At 39.1% G+C, this 15423-nt stretch overlaps 1 protein-coding gene and 1 long non-coding RNA gene across 2 annotated transcripts; one reads left to right on the forward strand and one right to left on the reverse strand.

Moving 5' to 3' along the window:
* Positions 1-110: 110 nt before the first annotated feature.
* LOC144651839 (uncharacterized) lies at positions 111-6072 on the reverse strand. The gene is made up of 5 exons (XM_078511869.1): positions 5861-6072; positions 5440-5619; positions 3272-3415; positions 1601-1794; positions 111-700 (listed from the first exon to the last, which is right to left on the reverse strand). The coding sequence occupies exons 1-5, from the start codon at positions 6045-6047 to the stop codon at positions 581-583; spliced, it is 825 nt and encodes a 274-aa protein (XP_078367995.1). The 5' UTR covers positions 6048-6072; the 3' UTR covers positions 111-580.
* Positions 6073-6305: 233 nt separating this feature from the next.
* Positions 6306-13319, forward strand: LOC144652017 (uncharacterized). Its single transcript, XR_013570425.1, has 2 exons — positions 6306-6438; positions 11922-13319. It is a non-coding gene; the product is annotated as an uncharacterized LOC144652017 (long non-coding RNA).
* The last annotated feature ends 2104 nt before the right edge of the window (positions 13320-15423 follow it).

The raw sequence follows: 15423 nt of genomic DNA on the forward strand, positions 1-15423 counted from the left end.
GTAAAGTCCTACCTTCCCACCCCTCCCGCAGCGACATTTAATTGTCTTAATTCATAAGAGCCAAACTTCAATAGCATTGTTTTAAGAATAAGATACAAACGAACAAAACCAAGACTAGAACTGAAACTTTATTCATCAAAATAAATAAAATAACTTGTGGAATAAATTATAAAATTGTAAATGTCGTAAATTTGTATGCGTTTTTTATATCTCTTTTTATTCATTCATTAAATTAATTAATTGTTTTTAATTTAATTATTTTAAGTCACTCTGTTAGCTCGCTACTATGTGTTCCCTGTATTTGTTTTTGAGAAAAAGGTTTATTGACAGGGAAAATTGACAGAAAATGAACCAAACAATTTACATTTTACTACTTGACCATTTGACCGAACAGACCTCCATATAAAAAGAATATAATTTATCCGATTTCTTTTCCAAAAAATAACTATAACTTAAAAAAACATTTTAAATACATTTTGAAATTAAAAATTCATTTGTATTCCTCTTGAAAATATATACAACTATATTAAAAATTCGATGCTGAAAGTGACGCTATTAAATTTTACGTCGCATCATAATATTATTTTATTTCTTCCTCTGGTTTGTCGTCTTTCAGCCAGCGATGCAAGGTCTCAGTGATGTAGTGCTTAAACTTTCTCATAACCACGTTACCCACTGAGGAAACCGTCTCGGGCATGACCTGATAACAATAAACAACAACAAGAAACAACGATTAGTCGTCATTGCAGAATTAGACATCAATCATTTCGGTCAAAATTTATATCTCGTTGCAAGATAAGGTTGAAACTAAACTTGTTTGGCCCCTTGGTCGTCCCTTGGACCTGAAGGCTTCGCTTTGAAGTCGCAGCTGAGCCCAGTGCTTTTTCTTCTTCTGGGATGAAAAGTTCCTTGGAGCCCAAGGCGGCGAATTTTTTAAGCACTGGGCATGAGGAACCCTTAACCCCATTTGCTTACTGAAAATGGAAAATCATCCGATCCAGTCAGTGCAATGTGTACATTTTTTGGAGAAAATTGAGTTGTTTTGCTAAAAATAAAGGCGCTAAATCGTTTTACGGTGTTCTTCACTGAGGCCCCAGAAGAATTGTTATATTTCTCATTTCAGTTGTGGCAAAATATCTAAAATATATACCTTATTGTTATTTATTTTCGCGGGAACTTAATTTCGCGAAAATGGAACGGGAATATTTCGCGAGACTTAATTTTCGCGATTTGGCCAAAAATACGTAATTAGCATAAAAAATACAATAAAAATCGTTTAAAATTAATTTTCGCGGGTCTTTAATTTCGCGATTTTCAAAAAATCGCGAAAATCGCGAAAATTAAGTCCCGCGAAAATAAGTAACAATAAGGTACTAGTTTTCAACGGAATAATACAGATATCCGAAGGATCAAAGAAGCACCGCTTATAAGATATGTAAAATGGGTGTCACATTTTCATTAAATTTGTGTCTCTTTACGATTTACTCGCACAGTCAATCGGCGCAGTGTACGAAAAATATATATCAAAAGTTTGAACCATTAGTTTGCAGTACAGTTAACGCCAACAAAAAACCATGTTGACTTAGTGTTCATCACCCACCTCCACGGCAAACTCTTCTGAGCCAAGTTTTATGACTCCCCTGTAGAGGGGCCTATCTGCAGCTGAGTGCGCCCCTCTACTCTCGACGTCGCGGATATATTCTAACTGCAAGTCGGCAATTATTTTTTCAGATGCAGTCACTACGTCGCTGCCAGAATCCACGATGAAATGGATGAGCTCTGAAGAGCGGGCGTCTGAAAAAAAAAAACAGAGGCAGGAGTTAGCAAAGACGAAGGTTAGCCAACTGAATGAATGACTATCTTACTGTCTGATTGACTGACCATTTAAATGACTGACTGACTGTTTGACTGTTTGACTGACTGACTGACTGACTGACTGACTGACTGACTGACTGACTGACTGTCTGACTGGCCAAATGAATGAATGAATGACCAACTTACTTTCTGATTGACTGACCAGCCAAATGGCTGACTGACTGACTGTCTGACTGGCCAAATGAATGAATGACTTACCGTGACGGATTGTCTGACCATTTAAATGGCTGACTGACTGACTGACTGTCTGACTGGCCAAATGAATGAATGACCAACTTACTTTCTGATTGACTGACCAGCCAAATGGCTGACTGACTGACTGTCTGACTGGCCAAATGAATGAATGACTTACCGTGACTGACTGACTGACTGACTGACTGACTGACTGGCCAAATAAATGAATAACTAACTTACTGTCTGATTGACTGACTGGCTGGCTGACAGGCTGGCTGGGTGATGGCTGACTGTCTGATTGACTGACTGATTGACTGACTGATTGACTGACTGACTAACAGTAACAGTAACAGTAAATCTTTATTGTGCCTTACACTCCAAAGGGAGGTATTGGTCTAGTTACAATAAAGGTGTTATAGCAACTATGCTAACAAATTACTTACTAACAAACAATGAATTACAATGGCTAACTGTTTACTGGTAATTATTGGACTATTAATTATACAACTATTTATTGATATAACTATTCAATTTAAAATTTCTTTTCTTTTTTGAAACATTAGGAAGATATATTTAGCTATGATTCTAGAGGTAGCATGATTATCTAGTTTAAGAAGGTACTTTATTTTTTCATGATCAGTTAACTCTACAAAGCGAGGATAGTTTGTGACACGATTGAATGAAGCTCTTTTCTGATATCATTATACCCTTTGTCACTACATTGAAAAAATGCTGGTTCGCTGTCCTCTATGTGGTTTTCTCTTACATACCAAGCCTACTTTCTTTCTTTAACTGGTATGATGTTCCTGCTATTATTCACTATTTTCCAGGGTGCTGGCTGGCTGGCTGTCTGGACTGATTGACTTCTGACTGACTGGCTAGCTGGCTGGCTGGCTGGCTGGCTGGTTGGCTGGCTGGCTGGCTGGCTGGCTGGCTGGCTGGCTGGCTGGCTGGCTGATTGTCTGTCTGTCCGTCTGTCTGACTGACTGACTGATTGACTGGCTGGCTGGCTGGCTGATTGTCTGTCTGTCTGTCTGTCTGTCTGTCTGTCTGTCTGTCTACCTGACTGACTGACTGACTGACTGACTGTTATTAGGTCACTGATAAGATGAGTGAAAGGTTTGATTAAATTTACTCACAGGTAACTGATTACCTTGACTAAACCTACCCAGTCCTAACTTCTTGCAAAGAGTATTTAACAAACCAATAGTTCTATACATACTTTCTCCTGTGTCAGACTTGAGATAGCCTGGCACACACAGGAAAGGGTGCTGGTTATCCTCCATATCTGGGGGCTGTCCCCAGTAACCAAGGACCACTGTGCTGGTGTCAGGCTCTGCTGCTTTGTGCCATTTCAGAAATGTTGCTGGCGTGAATAAAAGAAAACATAAAGGTGAGGGAAGGTCTACTGCATTGTATATTTATGAGGACTGAGCATCATGATTTTAGTCTAGCTTCAATTATAAAAATATAATTAAAATATAATACACAGAATTTTTGGTTTACTGCCAACAGAACAGTTCTGATCTGATGCCACTCTTGGTTGCATGTGACTATTAAAAAATAATTTTAACCTTGCAGTCTGTCTGCAGGGAACTTCGTAAACAAAATGCAAGATGGATACAGCCATCAAAAGTAAACATGAACTGAGAAAAACACAATCGGAGCAAAATATTACGTTAAAAAGAAAGTTTGATTTTTAAAAAAAGTACCATTTGTTTTATACAAGAATAACGATTATTTAGACAAACAACGATGTACAATAAAATCTCTAAAAGGAAACAATTTTGGAGAATACTCAGTGAGCTAGAGAAGACAATGCATTCGACATGACGAATCAACAAGTTGTACTGAAACTAAACATTTCAGAACGGGGGAAGCATATAAAGTGTCTTATCAAAAATTACGAGGTTAATTCGATAAAAGGCTTCGATAGCTTTTTGTAAGAAAATAATGCACAAAGAAGAACTCAAACTAATCACAGTTAGCATTTTAGAATTTTGACTCTTGTGTTTGAATTGAACAAGCACAGTATTGGCATCGCCGCATTTAGAACAACTCACTGAAAATTCGTTGCATTTATCGGCAGCAATGAGCGCAGTAGTTTATACCCAGAAATGTTCCATCTAGAATGACTGTAAAACTCTGACACAAAAGTGTTGTAAAAAGGAACAAAAGTCCTCGTTTATTAAATCCGAATAAGAGCAAAACCAGCAACTTTCTTGTTCACTTGAACTGTTGAAGCCCAGAAATGATATATGTGAAAGCTATTCGTTTGACACACGTGGCACTCGTTTTCTAGCAACGTATAGATTTCTAACGCAAAACTGACGCAATCATCTATCAAAGTGATTATTTTCCTGATTTTATATGGTCGAAGAGAAAAACTACGGGTAAATACAACAAAACATGAACACGAAATTTATTTTCAGTTAGCCTTCATTGTCTGATCGAAGCAAAACTCTAGTACAGTTGATCTGTCTCAAAACTTTTAACGAATCTATCAACTTTTGTCGACAACTTTTATATCGTTTCGTTACAAAGAAAATTTGGCTTCTACACTCTTTGATTTAGCTTTAAATCAGAACCCTGCTAAGGCCAAACAGCCACAACATTATCAAAAGAACAATGGTGTATCAACAAACATTACTGTAAGCATTTATTTCTCCGCATGAGATTTCTCCGCATGAGAGCTACATGCGGTCCACACAAAATCGCGAATTTATTCTACCCGATTTTAAATGAAAATTCAGCCCAAGCTTTTCATCTTTTTTGTTTGTTACTGTTAACGTATCGTCAAAAAGATATAGTTTAATGCGGCCATTGGAGTCGAGAAAATGTACTGCCGTACATCAGAGAAAAAACGCTGAAGCGTGACACCCTAACATACACGAGAAACATGGCCACGCGTCTTTTTGCATTGAAATGGTTTACTCTTGTACTTTTATGTGCTACATAAACAACTGTTTGATGGTTTGAATTGAAGCCATAACAGACTAGAAAAGCTTCGAGGCTTATAAAAGGGGAGTCCCCGTTTCAATGTATTGTTCTGAAACGGGAAAGTTGTTTTCGATCAAGCGTCACTGGGGTAATATCCCTTGAAAGTTGTTTGATTCAAACAATTTCCTCCACAATACTGATCTAAAAACAAAAAGCAGGGTGCATTGCTAACGTTAAAAGAAGCATATCCCGCCGTTCAAAGACTAAGCCTTGATTAACTAAATATAACTGGAGTTTATAACGCTGTTTGACTAAAAGATCGGACTTTTCGTTTTCAAGAGTTGAAAGCTGTATTTATAGACCTGAATTAAAGCATTTTCAACACAGCAAGTTAAACAAGTAAACAAATAAGCCGGTTAGAATAGCAAAATAAAATTTTCTTGTAATTACCTGACCACTTTACTCTTTTTCTGTGCCCAGGAATCATTATTTCTAAGGAATTGAGCAGCTCGTCTGAAAATTCGACGTTTTTTAGGTCCCTGACGTTCTTGATCCCTTCTGCTCTGAATCGATCCGAGTACTCTGTTAGGCCAAGATGTTTGAGCCATTCTTCAATGTCTAACACAGCAGCTGGTGGGGAAAAAAAATCAACATTACAAGTTGAATTGTTTATCATGACAGTTTGACATTAAAGACGGAAATGGTATTCAAATTGATAAAATTATTTCTTAACCTTTAGGAAGATCAAATACGTTGTATCGGTGAAATCTCCGTGAGATGATTCGTTAATATTTTAAGCGATCGCCGTAAAATCGCCTTGCCATGTTTCGTAAATATTTATCAATACAGACATGCGGCAAATTATTCTTACCCGCTTCCAAGATTTTAGCTCTGTCATCTGGGTCCCTAATAACTATATGGTCTAAATCCTCCTCTTCAATAAGACACAGATCGAAAGCTGTGTTGTATCCTTGACTTTCAAACCTGCTGCGGTATTTTTCAAGGCCGATTTTCTCAAGAAAAATTTCCGCAGAACTGCTAGAGTCACTAGAGGCCATAATTGTAGTCGGCACAAGACACAAGTAAAATGAAATTCACTTTGATTCCTAGCGCGTTATGGCTGGAAACATATTCCGTTGTTGATTGGTGTTTTTTAATTGCTCATTGTTTCTGATTGGCTGTTTGGAATCGAATATTCTTGCGAGGGAAAATGTATGTCACGAAGGGTTCAGAGGACGCTGTACTTGTCTCAACTTGCCCAAACTTGCCCAGATCTAAACTCGCAACCTATTGTTATTGAGTGGTGACGTCACAGCAAAACAGAAATCCAAGATGGCGGCTGTATTGTGGTTTCGGTTTCTGTTCAAACTTGCCTGCTCGTAGCTTTACAATACCGTTATTTCCCCGTTATGTGGGCGTGAAATTGAAAATACCTTCCAAGTGAAGTCGGTGAGTTCTTCCTGTTCTATTTATTTTGAGCTAAACTTCATATGAACGCTTGAAGCTTCGCGTAGTAGCCGTTTGCTGTGAAGTTTGTTTTCATTTTGCTGTCGCTAGTTTAAATATCTTAATGATCGATCTGAAATAAATGAGCATGAATTGCACACCTTCTTTTTCCTTTCAATGCTGCAAAGCGTCACGTTAAATAATTCACAAGAAAGTTGTTGATCATGACAATATTATTGATTGTATATTGGTCTGCTTGGCACCCTGCGAGCAGAGCCCTTTCATTTCCGCTGATTCCCAAATCTCAACCGAAGGGAAATTAAAAGAGGCTCTGCTCGCAGGGTGTCTGCTTGGGTGTTTCTCTCAAAAATTTAAAGCTTTGATCTGTTTCCAATTGTCGGAAATAATTGCAAAAAACATACCATTGAAATTCATATGCTGTAATTAATTATTAGCTTTAAAGGTAAAAAATATTTTCCGGCAAAAATACTATTTCTCAGATTAACAGCCACAATAAACTTCACAAGTTGTGTTGAAATTCTTCTTGATTATTAAGCTTAAATATTTGTGTAAGTGGATGGCGAGAAAGATGTTCCAAAAATATCAAACATAAACATGAAAATAGCACATTTTGTTTCACTTGAAAATGAAAAATGCTGCATAACAAAATGTTCTGATTATTCTTACTTACTCACAAGTCATGTTTTACACTCGGTCTATGGATCAGTCAAAAATTTGATTTCTGCAACATTTTACACTGGCAATTTGTTGAGAAACTGCTTTAAACAATACAGAGGAAAATTTGAACTGCATTTGAATTTATTATAATATGGGTGTTGTACAGGCCCATAAATGATCCCGGCCCGCAAATGATCCCAAATTGGACTGCAAATGATTCGTGAAAATTACAAACAAAATATTTGGAATGGTATGGACTTTATGAATAGTCTATGGATGTATATTTATAAAAGACAAGCGCCTCGTACAAAAACGCAACGATAAAAAGCAGTGAATGTAACTAACTCAGGCTCGGTGCAGGTCGCAAGTTCAAGATAGAATCATAGGATATCGCTGCACTGATTTCAAACACAGGACTTCGTATACAGTAATCCAAGATGATTTATTGCGAACAATTAGTCCAGTGATCGAAGACCATCAAACTAAAATACAAGTAAAAATAACCTAACCTAAGCAACATGAAATGAACAAAGCCGAATAAAAGTTACATAACATAACACCATAAACGCAAGAAATGATACTTAAACGCGAGAAAATTACAACAATCGATACGAGATGAAACTATAAAGAATGAGACAATAAAATATGCTTACCGATTGTCCTCTTGATATGCCTGAATAGTTAAAAACACATAAAACTTCGCAATCTCCTTCGCAAGTGAACTAACTGGGGCAAGACAACGCACGTGGTAATGAAATCTGATATAACTAACGCGTCGCTAATACCAACTTTAAAGACAATAGATTGCATGGCGCACACTAAAAATAATCACTAGCAGTTACAGTGAAAATAAAGCGCGAAATAAAATAAACCTTCTGACTATTTAAGTTTTTCGTTTAGAAAACGCGCCTTAAAAATATGCATGAATCTTCCAAGATGCCTCTACTGTCTAATTAACCACTTAGAATTTGTTTCCTGTACAATGCTGCCTAGGTAGACACGAGCTTCCTTTTTCTTAGAAGCGCACAATTTTTTCTTTTTGCAAATTTTGGAGATTATAAATATTTCTGGTTTATAAACTATTATTTGAAAAAACGCATTTTCCTTCACAATTCGCTCTTTTAAATATATTTAATGAAATACAGTAAACAATCGAGCTATTACCACAGCGTCTCTGGGTAGATTTATTTGCATACCGCACGCGTAGAGCTGTCATTTTTACACGTGCAAATTTCTTACTGTCAATCATCTCCGCCTCTGCACTGAGAGTTACACGAAAATGTAGACAAAATCCTGTGTCAGAAATAATTTCAGTGACCTGATAAAGTCATTCAAAGAAAAAATAAACCACAGATTTTGAAAGAGAGTAGCTCCAGAACAAGAGGCAGAGATGATTGAAATCAACAATAAAACTCAACTTTCTTCTAGACCTTTCGTCTAGACATTGTCGCTATGAACCCTGCGTGACTGTGTGTGATTGAATGGCTAACAGCTAAAAGCATTTTGCCACAAATAAATCATCCCTTGATAGAAGAGAGTTCATATTTCTGTTGGTTGGATTGTTAAAGTATATGTCGCGTTTTAGGTTAGTAATCAGTACATAATAAGCAGTTATATCAATGTTTCAGTTTAAAGTTGTGGTTTTTGAATTTAAATCGTTCAAATAAAGTTCATTCTCTTGTGTTAATTGTTTCTGGTATTGTTGTATTATTAAGAAAAAAACCAGATTAAATAAATTTTAAATCCACTGTCCAAATTCTTTTGTTCACGCATATCCGTCGTTTATGGTCGGACGACCGTTGCCAGTCTGGGGATCATTTGCGGTTCAATTTGGGGATCATTTCTGGTCCTGGGATCATTTGTGGTCCAATTTGGGGATCATTTGCTGTCCAGGGATCATTTGCGGGCCGGGATCATTTGCAGACCTGTACAGTGTCCATTTAGGGATGGACCATTAGAAAAGTGATGGGGGGGTGGGAGATTTTCAGCTTGCACAAATTTTTTTTTTACGCCCATTGCTTGTGCAGGAATTTTTTTCGCAGGTGTAACCCTCTGTTTGAATTTTTTTTTGACATGCTCTTTTTTAGACAAATAGTATTTTTTTAGACCGCATGCCATGTATTGTTACTTTATACCATGCTTTTTACAGATGTTGCTTTGTTGACGATTTGCTAAATAGTTTAAATATTTCCAAAAAATGTTGTTATTTATTGATTTAATCCTTTAGGGACTGATCAATAAGTACTGGGGAGTGGGCCGGAGCAATTATTGGAAAATTGGTGGCTTGAGAGAGTCCACCAAAACCGATGTTATGATCACAAGCCATCTAGGGTGGTCCAAGGGTCCATGCTCCCCCGGGAAATTTTTATATTTGGGCCTTCTGAAATTGCTACATTCTCTTCCCCATAGCCCTTTCGTTTCTCTTAGCCAGCTGGGCCTTGGCACAAGAAAACGAAGGGCTCTGGGGACACAGGATTTCCAGTCCTAGATTCTAGGACTTCTGGTCTTCATGTATGCAGTCATGACGTTTCAAAAGAATGTGTGAGAGAGTCGTTACGTTTTCGACTTCCGTTTAGGAATTCTTTGTTTCAAACAGCCAATCAAAAAAATTTGAATTAATTCAAAAAACCTATGTCCCGAGAGCCCTTCGTTTTCTCGTGCCAAGCCTGCTAAGAGAAACGAAAGGGCTAAAAGGACGAGAATGAAATTGCTAGAAATACACCTAAAACTGCTCGCACCAAGAAATTATCAATTTATACTGATGATTACCACTGGTTTAAAGTCACTAAGATGCCCCACCCCCTATGTGCAGATCAAAACTACATGACCCACCCTCTTTCTACTCCGGCCCACTGCCCGCCTTCCCTTCTTATTGACCAGTCCTTTAAAGACCATCTTTGATCATTAATTTTTTTAAAAAAAATACTAAGAATGGCTAAAATCAAATGCCATGTACTGTTATTTTATACCATGTCAGTACTGATTGTTTTCTTCACCCTATACATTTGTCAACAGCAATTTATATCGAATGTCTTACAAATATTGGTGTCACAATAGCAAGAAGGCAAGACTTAAAAGTGAATTTTCTATAACCACCCGCGTATAGAAAGAAAACTTTTGCTTGTAGGGAGGCAAGACTGAATGTAATTTACTTTAATGAAACTGAAAGTTGAGTGCTGGAGACGCTAGTCTGCAGGGGGTCTGGGGGCATGCTCCCTCAGAAAATTTTGAAATTTCTTGGCTCGGGAATGCTATTTTCAGCATTCTCCCTGAAATATTTCGTCGAAAAAGTTGATCTCATCAAGTGTGAAATGACAGGTGTTTTTAGTGCTTAATAGGAACTTTCCTTCTGCATGAATTTTTTTCTTTGCCTTCCCCTTTGCACGATTTTTTTTCTTGGCATTTTTCCTTGCATGATTGTTTTTTTGTATTTTCCCCACCCCCCCCCCCCCCATCACTTTTCTAATGGTCCGTCCCTTAACAATAGCCCGTATGCATTTTTACATCAGACTGACTGTTTCACCACCAAGCCTCAGGGGAGGGGTAAAGGAAAGAGTCGCGAGCGCGAAGGGTGAGGCGCAAACGAATCCCTTTCTTTTCCTCCCGTTTCGGCTCCTGCCACGCAGACTGCGCTACGTGCGTCGAATTTTTTTTTTCGCTATCCTTGAGGAAAAGAAGGAACTGCTCGAAGTCTAAAAAGTATAAAAAGATTAACCTGAGATCAAAGGGTTGTTTTGTGACCCTACCGCAATCAGTTAAGAGATCAAAGACACGAAAATTAAATGACCTCGCTTTCCTCTGTGCGGACTGTGTACGCAAGCAGGACGCGCTGAAACCATTCGCGCACGACTTTTGACTCTCCCTCGACCATAGGTGACAAAGGAAAGCTCTGCTTGTAGTCTAGTTTTCAGGCCGTACCGATTGAATGGTGTGTATAAAATGGTGATTAGTGCGTCCTCAGAGACCTAAAAGAAGATATTCGTTGACTACGAAAGAGTTGTTGTTGTTTGTTTTTTCGATTTGAACCGTCAAAAACGCAGATTCTCGCGAGCCTTGCACGCCCCTATGGCGTGTATTTCTCCTCAGTTTCACTCCAGACTCTTTGTTCTTTGACTGCGCGGGTGCAATCTAAGATAATCGTGACGGGAGGAAGACTTAAGGTCCGAGCGAATTGTAAAGTTTCAGTCGCTCGTTCCAATTTTGCTCGTGAAACCTTCGCCCCGTCCCGACTATCTTGAGATGGTATAAAACCTGATCTCTGCCATTGTATTCGTCAAGGAACTTTACTCCGTACTATCTCTAATTGAGTACCGGTGGAAAAAAGTTTCTGAGGGAGATGCATTGAACCATTTGAAACACCATCAACTAAAACAGCTAATCTGTGATGTGAACTCTTCTCTTAACAGTTCGCCTGCGGCAGGTGAAAACAGATCCAAGCCTTTAAGTAAAATTTGTATCTCCACTCGTCATGAAGATGTTTCTAAAGACGACATGCTTGGAGACGGCGATTTCCGTCGAGTAAAAAGTGAACGTCGACCGAGAAACTTTTTTAAAAGAAACTACAATCTTCCCGGAAAAGAGGAGGAGAAGTTGGAAAGACAAAGAAGCTTGAGGTTAAGGCGATCGATCCGCGCAAAATGGGGTTTACCAGAACCTTCGAGAAAAAATCCTTTGCTTTCCAGTTGAATAGTACCGTAGCATTTTTTTAATTACCTGATTTATATTAACTGTATTTATAACGGATTTTGCTGTGATCTAGTCTTCTTAATTGAAATCGTGCTCAAAGGCCGCTTTTCGTTGATTTGCAGGACAACGGTTTTAACCAACAACTTGGGACACTACAATCCGAATCACCCGAGAGCGAGCTAGGTTAAAATTTTAAAATGACTGGTCCAATAATAGAACACGACCAGTTATCCAGACCAGCGCACGTACCCAAGAATGCAATCATTAGATTGTTCTGTTCAGCGATTTTTTAATCTTTTCAGTGACTTCGTAAAACTCAAAGCCAGGGCCGATTATCAGTCATTTAAACTATGTCAAGGTTAGACGTGTTTTGAGTGCATTTCAATATGGTCATAAACCTCTTAAGAAGGTACGTCTAAACTGTATGCTGCTAAGAGGCTTTCTAGTCTGTGTAACACCTACTTTAACAAATTCAGAGTTGACCAGTTTGTTCCATGTTTTCAACCCTGTCCTCTTTTTTCTGCGGAGGCCCCCTACAGGCGCGCCTTCACTGCTCTCTTGGGAAAAAACGCGCGGAGCCTGGGTAGAGAGAAAAAGTAAAAAGCGCGGGGAATGCTGGGAGAAGAAAAGCCCGGTTTTTCCTCCTCCTATCGTTGCCCGCGCTCTCGTTTTCTCTCCCTCGCCCTCCCGTTTTCTCTTTCACTGTTATTTACTAATAGGAGCTGCTGTGGAGGAGGGAGAACCCTGTCTAATCTTTTCCAAGCGCGAAAGAGCCAATCAGAACTCCCGTGTAAGTCACGATTGTTTTTCTCGATTGGTTACAAATAGTTTATTTCGATAGTTTAGATAGTGTTGCGTGCGGTTTTTAAACCTATTACAAATCTCTAGAGCTTTGTAGCAAACGTAAATCCAGAGTCATCTTAATATATACGTAATCGGCCAATAAGATAAAGAGATAAAAAGTACGTACTATTGTTTAGTCATTTATATTAATACGATATGCGAGTCACGCTGTTTAAAAAGAGTTCTTATGTAAATAAATGATTGAATTAAGATTCAGCTACTATCGAACATTGTTGTTTTCTCGTTATAACTTTGACGAAGGCCGCGCGTCTCACGAGTAGACTCCGCGCGGAAGGTGACTATTTTGCTGCTCGCCCATCCCCGAAAGTAAAAACAAATTCCTCCTGATGCACGCCCAATCATTACAGATTATTCGTTACGGATTTATCTGGGGCACGAAAAAGCAATGATAATGAGGGTAGCTTGCGCGAACAACACACTTAGCCATATCTCTGTAAATGCAAGATTCACTTTATCGTCATTTTCCAACCCTTCCCACTTGTCGCTAAAACCATTCTTAAAATTCATCCGAAAAGAGAGCACTGTTTCGGAAACTATACAAAATTATTATTTCAGATTATTTCAGTTAAGACTTTTTGGCTACTCACCTCTTTCTCTCCACCATTCAATAAATAACAACCCACTCAAAAAAGACAAAAAAATCACTAAAAGAAAAAGAGAGAGGGAAATGAAATGGTTAAGTACAACCCAGTATAAATATGGGAACTGTAGCCGAGTTACAGACAATGGCCAACGCAGTTAAGACAGTTATAAGAAACATTAAAGCGCGGCGGATTAAAACCATCCGAATCCCTCACTTGTAGTCTTAAAAATATTTAGAGAAACCTGCACTTTGCACGGACTAAATTCTACACATATTCTCTGTCACTAAATTGTTCATTCTGGAGACTTCGCGCCTGAAACGAAGGAGCCTGGGTAGAGGGAAAAAGTAAAGCGGGTGGGGGAACTTGTCCGTGCTGAGGAGGAGCTTTCTGCTTGGTTCCCAGAGCGGTGCGAATTTTCCTATACGGACGGCTAAGATGGACCGCTCACGAAAAGATCTCACTAAATCGTGTTTTGGAAAGATGTAGGGTGAAAAACAGCGCAATGTTTACCTGAGTTAAGGCTTTAAATTGACTGCCTTAGAATGTTTCAATTATTTTGAAAATCGGACATTTCATTACATACTTATTCTTCTTTTTGAGTGCCAAGTTTAAGAAAATTCTATCGAGCGCTTTTTATCTTGCGATCATTTTAGTAAGCGAAGGCCTTTTTTCGATAAAAGAGCGAAATAACATTTCATACCAGTTCATATTCAAGCCGATGTTTCAAGAAATCAAATGAAACGATTTCTCTTAGGGCCTTATTACATGAGCCGGGCTGGCTCGGTTTGCCGAGATCTCGGAACGTCTGTTAAACGCAACAAAAATCAACTTCGCGATTACATGACAACCGGGCCAGCCCGGTTAGCCGAGATCCCGGTATCGCGATGCCGGGATCTCGGCTAGCCGGGATGAAAATGTTCCATGTAATCGCGTTCACCGGGCCAGCCCGGCTAAGCGGGTCAGCATTAAATTTCTCTTCTGAGCACAATATCCGACAAAAAAAATCAATGCAACTCCTTCTAAATAGGATGTAGAGGTAAAGTAACCCATCCAGATGCATAAGTGCAAAAAATTAACCACCAAATAATTTTTTTATTGCCGGAAAAAGGTGTTTAAGATCATTCGTGCTCTGATCATTTATGCTAAAACCGGGCTGAAAGTCATCTCGGCAAACCGGGCCAGCCCGGCTAACCGGGCTCATGTAATACCGAGCTGAAAGTCATCTCGGCAAACCGAGCCAGCCCGGCTAACCGGGCCAGCCCGGCTCATGTAATCAGGCCCTTAGATTTTCTCCCAAGGTAATTAGATAGTACAAGATTCACTTAAGGCCAAAATGTTACTTAATCGGGCCTTGTGAACGTTTTCTCAATAATGTTTTAAGACTGCTTTGTTTTTGTTGTATTTTAGCACCTGAAAACTTCATCCAAAATTTTCTCGAAAACGCTCTCATAAGAAATTCTTCAAATTTCGCAGACCTTGAGAAAACCATGTCAAGTCCTATCTCATTCGAAACTTTCATCTTGCTTTTGTAAGGCTGTACTGATCGATTTTCAGTCGGATTGTTTACGGTGGCGTACAAGTTGCTCAAAGTTGCAAAGTATCGTCACTCAAAAATCCGATCGAGCCACCTTAAGTTGTGTCGGCACTTCTCCCGCGACTGTCAAGTGGTTCAGCAGTTCAGTGGTCTCTTCACCTCGGCCAATCACTCATCGTGTCACTTTGAATCCTATGTAGACGATTCTAAAGTCTTATAATAATTCTCCATCACAGACATCGAGTTACCTGTTCAGAACTTGAAAGAAGATGGCCACAGGTTTGCTAAGTGGTGCTGCGAGAACCAGCTGCTAATTATAAATGCGGAGACATATCTTCAGACATGGCCAGGAACTTCCTGGGCAAGACCCTTGAACCAGGGCCTGGAAGGGTATTTTCGGGATCCGGGATTTGCCCAAATACGGTGCGGGATTCGGGAAAACGCAAAAACCTTGACGGGATTCAGGATTTGACTGCTCTCCGGGAAGCGGGATGCGCCAAAATTTGGGCACGGGATGCGGGATTTTCTTGCCCGTCTGTCGGGAATTTGGGAAATCGTAGCGACCTGAATAAACGTCCTAGAGGAGAAAGCGAATCAACCAGGCGAGCACTAAGTGGTGTCTCATTTCAAACCAAACCATAG

The sequence above is a fragment of the Oculina patagonica genome, chromosome 4 (assembly GCF_052425735.1).
Source record: "Oculina patagonica isolate OP01 chromosome 4, crgOcupat, whole genome shotgun sequence".
Classification (NCBI taxonomy): Eukaryota; Metazoa; Cnidaria; class Anthozoa; order Scleractinia; family Oculinidae; genus Oculina; species Oculina patagonica.

Excerpts from the sequence above, each read along its gene's own strand:
- LOC144651839 (XM_078511869.1), bottom strand. The coding sequence starts at position 6,047 with ATGGCCTCTAGTGACTCTAGCAGTTCTGCGGAAATTTTTCTTGAGAAA. Across the intron at positions 3,416-5,439 it reads AAAAAGAGTAAAGTGGTCAG|CAACATTTCTGAAATGGCAC; the intron begins GTAATTACAAGA and ends TATTCACGCCAG. Across the intron at positions 1,795-3,271 it reads CAAGTCTGACACAGGAGAAA|ACGCCCGCTCTTCAGAGCTC; the intron begins GTATGTATAGAA and ends TTTTTTTTTCAG.